General features: G+C 26.0%; 2 protein-coding genes across 2 annotated transcripts; both read right to left on the reverse strand.

The window, feature by feature from the left end:
* Positions 1–398: 398 nt before the first annotated feature.
* On the reverse strand, positions 399–1126 carry LOC105460675 (the record flags this gene model as incomplete). Its single annotated transcript, XM_011707170.1, has 4 exons — positions 950–1126; positions 750–818; positions 548–637; positions 399–454 (listed from the first exon to the last, which is right to left on the reverse strand). Coding segments are annotated over exons 1-4 (392 nt in total), but the record flags the coding sequence as incomplete, so codon positions are not given.
* Positions 1127–3852: 2726 nt separating this feature from the next.
* LOC105460676 lies at positions 3853–5019 on the reverse strand. Its single transcript, XM_011707171.1, has 4 exons — positions 4938–5019; positions 4701–4765; positions 4008–4097; positions 3853–3912 (listed from the first exon to the last, which is right to left on the reverse strand). The coding sequence occupies exons 1-4, from the start codon at positions 5017–5019 to the stop codon at positions 3853–3855; spliced, it is 297 nt and encodes a 98-aa protein (XP_011705473.1).
* Positions 5020–6440: the final 1421 nt, after the last annotated feature.

Here is a 6440-nt window from a genome sequence, read left to right on the forward strand (position 1 = left end):
CTCTGCTACTGTAAACTCTTAAATCTGAGAGTATGTTTGTCATACTAAAAATCATAAAGTTTGACGGAATGCACGGATTTGCTAAAATTTTTTTCGGAGATGCCGTTTGCAGCGTTGTAAAGCTTTCTTTTTAATTTGAAAACAAATGCAAGTCACTACGATTTTTTTTCACAAAATTACATTTTAAAGTACCTAACTCTTGTATTTTTTTATGTACTAGCACAGACGGGCGCTTCGCGCGCACTATTTAGCTGCACTTTTTATTTTTTACTATTAATTACAATTACACATCAACCTCAATGCACGCAACTGCCAAAATATGCAATGACATTATTTAAATGCATTTTATAAAGTGTCCAACCCCATTTAAAATACTATAATTTGATAATTATATTTACATATTTTCGCGCGCTTGTATCACTATAACTAAAACAGTCGCAATTGACAGGACGAACTAAAAGTAGAAACAAAATATAAATTCTTCATTTAAATATTAATTATGAATTTAAGTTTATTACGTGTATTGGTATTACATAAGTATACGTACCTTGTAAAGAAATTGGAAGCCAAATTGGAAAAGTCCTATTCCGTAGAATCTAAGTGGCATATGTATAATTTGTAATGAATATTGTGAAATCTGTATTAATATACAATCGATTACTAATAATATACATATATATGTGCTGATTATTTAGACGTTATTAAATGTTTCCTTTAATAATTTCTAACGAACTCATATTAAAACTTACGGTTTCACGAATTTCAACATCATAATTGGAATACAATAATCTATTTAGTAAATTTGCTGTTGCACTTGCCTAAAATTAGAATATGCTAAATATAATATAAAATGTATTTCTAATTCAATAAATTAAAACAAAATAACCACTTAACAGGTAAATGTTTAGTTAGATAAGTGTTATATGAAATTAAATATAGAATCCAGTACCTTGGTACTAATTGTTTCGCACACGTAATTAAAGAGCAGAAATTTAGAAATATTATGAGAAATCCATATTATGGTCATTGTTATATATAGTTTATTAGATTTTACGTAATTATCAATAAGTATTGCATAGAAAGTTGCACGGATATCGAACACTAGCCAACCAAAATAGCATGCCATTTTGAAAGATATTTCTGTTACAAATATACAATCTATCTCATAGGATATTTTGCATAACTCCAAGTGAAGATGTCTGTATAAATATTAAATTTTAATTTGAATGTTCTATATGTATTATATATGTTATATATAAATATTTATTTAGTATTATTTACGTAGTGACATTTAATTAGATCTTTTACCTAATGATCCATATCATGCGTTTGATATTTATTATAGTTTTCGAAAACTGGTGTCGATGCGAAGGTATTATGAAATTTTCCCAAACTTGTCTAATTTTATGTTTGTTATCTGTCATCAAATTCTGAAGATGTTTATTAATTTGATCAAATTTTAATCCAATATATCTAAAAATATAAAAGAAAATTAATTGATGATTTTGTTATTAAAAAATAAGTATATCAATTTTGAGAATATTTCAATAGTGCTTAAATTTTTATAGATGATTCAATTTTATTAATGTATATACAGAATTTAAGTTGTAGAATAATCTATATATGTATGTATTAAAAAGTTATACAAACCCAAGAATAATTATAGTAGTCAAATAACCGATAGCATGAATATGAAAATAATAATTTCGTATAAAAACTACAATTATAGCAGTCAGAATGTCACAATCATATTCAGCAATTTCGGATAGTACCGTTACACTGTTCATTATTATGACTATTACACACCATCCTAAGATGAGCCACAGTGTTTTCTTATGCAACTTGTCATAATCTGTCACTGTTCCGAGTTGAAGTAGTGTATTGTCAATAATATCAAGTTTCTTTAGAGAATTCTGAAATTTCTATAAAAAGACGCAATTAGACGAGTAAATAAATAATTATTTTGTTGAAAACTTAATTGTATCTGTTATACAGTGCATCTAATATCGAATACATTTTATTTATCATAAATATAATTTTTTAATACATTCTCTTTGCATATTCTCTTATAGAAATTTTGTAAATAATAATTAATTTTATTAGATTGGAAGATTTTATCAATGCATGTCGCATCAATATTTTATTTTAAATGTCGTAACTGTGGAAATAGTTTCGAAATTGTTTACTACAGTAATAACATATATGTCTATTACCATATATATTTACTTACCTTACCTTGTGATAGTAAATACCGAACACGATTGACAATAAGCTTGTAAACATGTCCAGCGAATAACATATGTGGTAGTAAATTGGATGCGATTTTTGAACAGAATTTACAAATGGAGATGTTAAAATACAGTAGTAAACTATCCAAATTAGCAGCATATATAAAAGACTAAACCATAATTTTATGCGTTTTGCAGGTAAATTAGCAATTCTTAAACCAAACACATAACTGATTATTAGAAGTGGCTTTAAAATTGTTCGAATATTTTTGGTCATTGCATGCGCCGTTGATATATCAAACTAAACTTTTTCTGGCTAGTTCGTTGCATAAATTGTATGGAATGGTAACAGTAGTATGTATACAATTTCAATTAAGGCTCTTATGGATATTAAAGTAATCAATTTATTACAATTGATGTCACACTTTTTTGAAATGAGATAATGGATTTCCTGCTTGTTTTAACATAGGATAACTCCAGTGTATACGCCGTATCTATTAAAAACTTATTTTATTAGGTATTATCTGTTAGTTTAAAGTAAATGGTCTGTATCAATAAAAACTTTATGCTGTCTGCTACTATGAAAAAATACTATGATTCTGAAATATTTATTTTTTATATTAAAAAAAATTCTTTAAACCCTTGCATTTTTGCCATATATAAATGGGGATGGGTTATATTACGGATACTCACGGGTGGGCTAAATAACTCTGTAAATATACAAATAATCTAAATCATAATAGTAAATAATGCGTGAATTGACAACGTAATTTGCGTTTACTTATTAATAAATAAATAAAGAGCGTATTATCACAGATTATGGATAAGTACATACATAAATATACATTTATAAATATTATGATTAATGTTTTATAAAGGAGATATTATCTCGTTTTATTATTTATTTTTATGTTAATAAATAAATAATAAAACATTTGTACTACGGCATAAATCCCATACGCTAAAATGCCGTACGTTCTAAACAAATGGGATATTGAAGATAACAAGCTAAATAAAGAATACAAGAGCTAAGCGCTTGTATTTTGTTATACTTTATCCTTTACTATCTCTCTACATGTACCACGAAATAACCACGAAATCTTTTACACTTCTTGCAATAATTATTTTACGTAGGTAATAATCTATGGTTGCGCTACTTACTACAGTGATAAATTGATTTAATTTACAATAATTTTATTAATATTAACAAAAAAAAAACTGAAATCACAACACAATACTAATATAACAATATAACATGTACACAATTTCAGTTAAGGCTCTTATAGATATTAAAGTCTACAATTTAAATGTCACACTCTCTATTGAAGCTGGATTGTGGATATGCCTGTTTTAACATGAAGCGGATATGTTCATATAATAAAAATATGAATATTATTTTTGACATTTGTTTTTTATTGTAAGATTTTTATATGACATTACTGTACATTTTAAAAAATTTTATAAAGCAAGACAGATTTTAATTATTTTCACATTTGTAGTAAATGCTTAATATAAATATCCACAATATATTCAATTAAAAAGCCTTGCTGTCTATTTCGATAAACATTATGTTAATGCATTTTATAAAGTGTCCAATACCATTACTGCTTTTTAATCATTATATTTATATATTTTCGCGCGCTTGTATCACTATAACCAAAACAGTCGCAATTGACATGACGAACTAAAAATAAAAACAATATATAATTTGCTCTTTTAAATATTAATCATGAATTTAAGTTACGTGTATTGATATTATATAAGTATGGTACTACATACCCTGTAAAGAAATTGGAAACCAAATTGGAAAAGTCCTATTCCGCAGAATCTAAGTGGCCTATATATAATTTGTAATGAATATTGTGAAATCTATAATAATATACAATCGATTATTATTAATATACATATATGTGCTGATTTTGATTGTGTTTCAGAAAAGTTCTCTCCCAAGTACGATCATACGTTTCCCAAAGAGTTTTTTACGCTGAACACGATACCGTTTGAAGAATTCGTCTAGCACGCCAGTATTTTGAGTAAATTGGAATGAAAGTGCACTTTGTAAAAAGAAAAAAGTTTGTTTTTTGTAACATAGTGTATAAACGTCTAAGCGTATAAAATTCAAACAGCCATAACTTGTTGAAAAAATTGTACAGTCATAAACCAAAGTTTGTTCAAAAGCTCTTGAATGATACTTTCAGATGCCGTTGGGTTCATTTAGAAATCAATTTTTGTTTCGCCGCAAAAAAATGTTAAATGTGTTCAAAAACGCTATTTTTGGCAACATTCATTTCAGTTTACTTAAAATTCTGACGTAGGCAAATTCTTCAAACGACATCGTTGAGAGTGAAAAACTTCCGAAAATGTATGATCGCACTTCAAAGAGAAAAAAAGTGTTTTTTGTAACAATGTTATTTAGATATTATTAAATGTTTATTTTAATAATATTCCATCTAATTCATTTTAAAAACTTACGGTTTCACGAATTTCAACATCATTAGTGGAATACATTAATCTGTTTAGTAAAATTCCGATCACTTGCCTAAAATTAGAATATGTTAAATAAAATATAAAATACACTTCGAATTCAGTAAATTAAAACAAAATATCAACAGTCAAATTTTTGTTAAAAACAAATTTAAGTTAACTCTTGTTTAGGTAGATAAATGTTGTTAGGTAGATAAATGTTAATTGAAATTATATATAGAATTATTACCTTGGTACTAATTATTTCGCACATATAATTAAAGAGCAAAAATTTAAAAATGTTATGAGAAATCCATGTTACATTCATTGCTGTATATATTTTAGCAAATTTTACATAATTGTCGATCAGTATTGCATAGAAAGTTGCGCGGATATCGTACACTATCCAACCAAAATAGCATGCCATTTTGAAAGATATTTCTGTTACGAATATAGAATCTATCTCATGGGATATTTTGCATAACTCCAGGTGAAGATGTCTGTATAAATACATCATTTTATTCTGTATGTTCTACATATACTACACGTGCTATATGAAAATATTTATTTAGTTTTATTTAATACTTATTATGCAGTGGTATTTAGTTAGATTTTTTTACCTAATAATCCATATCATGTGTTTGATATTTAACGTTTTCAAAAACTGTTGTTGATGCGAAGGTATTAAATTTTCTAAAATTTGTTTTTTTTTATGATCGTTATCTGTCATCAAATTCTCGAGGTGTTTATTAATTTGATCGAATTTTAATCCAATATATCTAAATATATAAAAGAAAATTAATTAATGATTTTGTTATTAAAAAATAAGTATATTTACTTTAAGAATACTTCAATAGTGCTTAAATTTTTATAACTAATGATTTAATTTTATGTATATACATGATTTAAGTTGAGGAATATAACTGTTATATATATACGTATTAAAAAGTTATACTAACCCAAGAATAATTATAGTTGTCAAATAACCGATAGCATGAATATGAAAATAATAACATCGTGTAAAGACAACAATTATAGCAGTCAGAATATCACAATCATGTTCAATATTTACGGATAGTGCCGTTGCACTGTTCATTAATATGACTATTACAAACCATCCTAAGATGAGCCACAATATTTTCTTATGTAACTTGTCATAATCTGTCATTGTTCCGAGTTGAAGTAGTGTGTTGTCAATAATATCGAGTTTCTTCAGAGAATTCTGAAATTTCTAAAAAAAGACGCAATTAGATGAGTAAATAAATAATTATGTCTTTGAAAATTAATTGTATTTATATTACACAGTGCATTTAATATCAAATGCATTTTAGTCAAAATCATAATTTTTTCATGCGTTCTTTTTGCAAATTCTTTTATAGAAATTTTGTAAGTAATAATTTTATTAGATGGGAAGATTTTATTAATGCATACCATATCAATATTTTATTTTAAATATCGTAACTGTGAAAATACATTTGAAATTGCTTAGGTACTACTGACATATATGTATGTATATTTTCATATATATTTACTTACCTTGTTATAATAAATACCGAACACGATTGACAATAAGGTTGTAAACATTTCCAGCAAATAACATATGTGATATTCAATTGAATACGATTTGTGAACAGAATTTACAAATGGAGATGTTAAAAGACAACAGTAAACTATCCAAATTAGCAGTATATATAATAGATTAAACCATAGTTTTATGCTATTTATAGGTAAATTAGCAATTCTTAAACC

Source organism: Wasmannia auropunctata, unplaced genomic scaffold, assembly GCF_000956235.1.
Source record: "Wasmannia auropunctata unplaced genomic scaffold, wasmannia.A_1.0 LD317864.1, whole genome shotgun sequence".
In the NCBI taxonomy this organism is placed as follows: domain Eukaryota; kingdom Metazoa; phylum Arthropoda; class Insecta; order Hymenoptera; family Formicidae; genus Wasmannia; species Wasmannia auropunctata.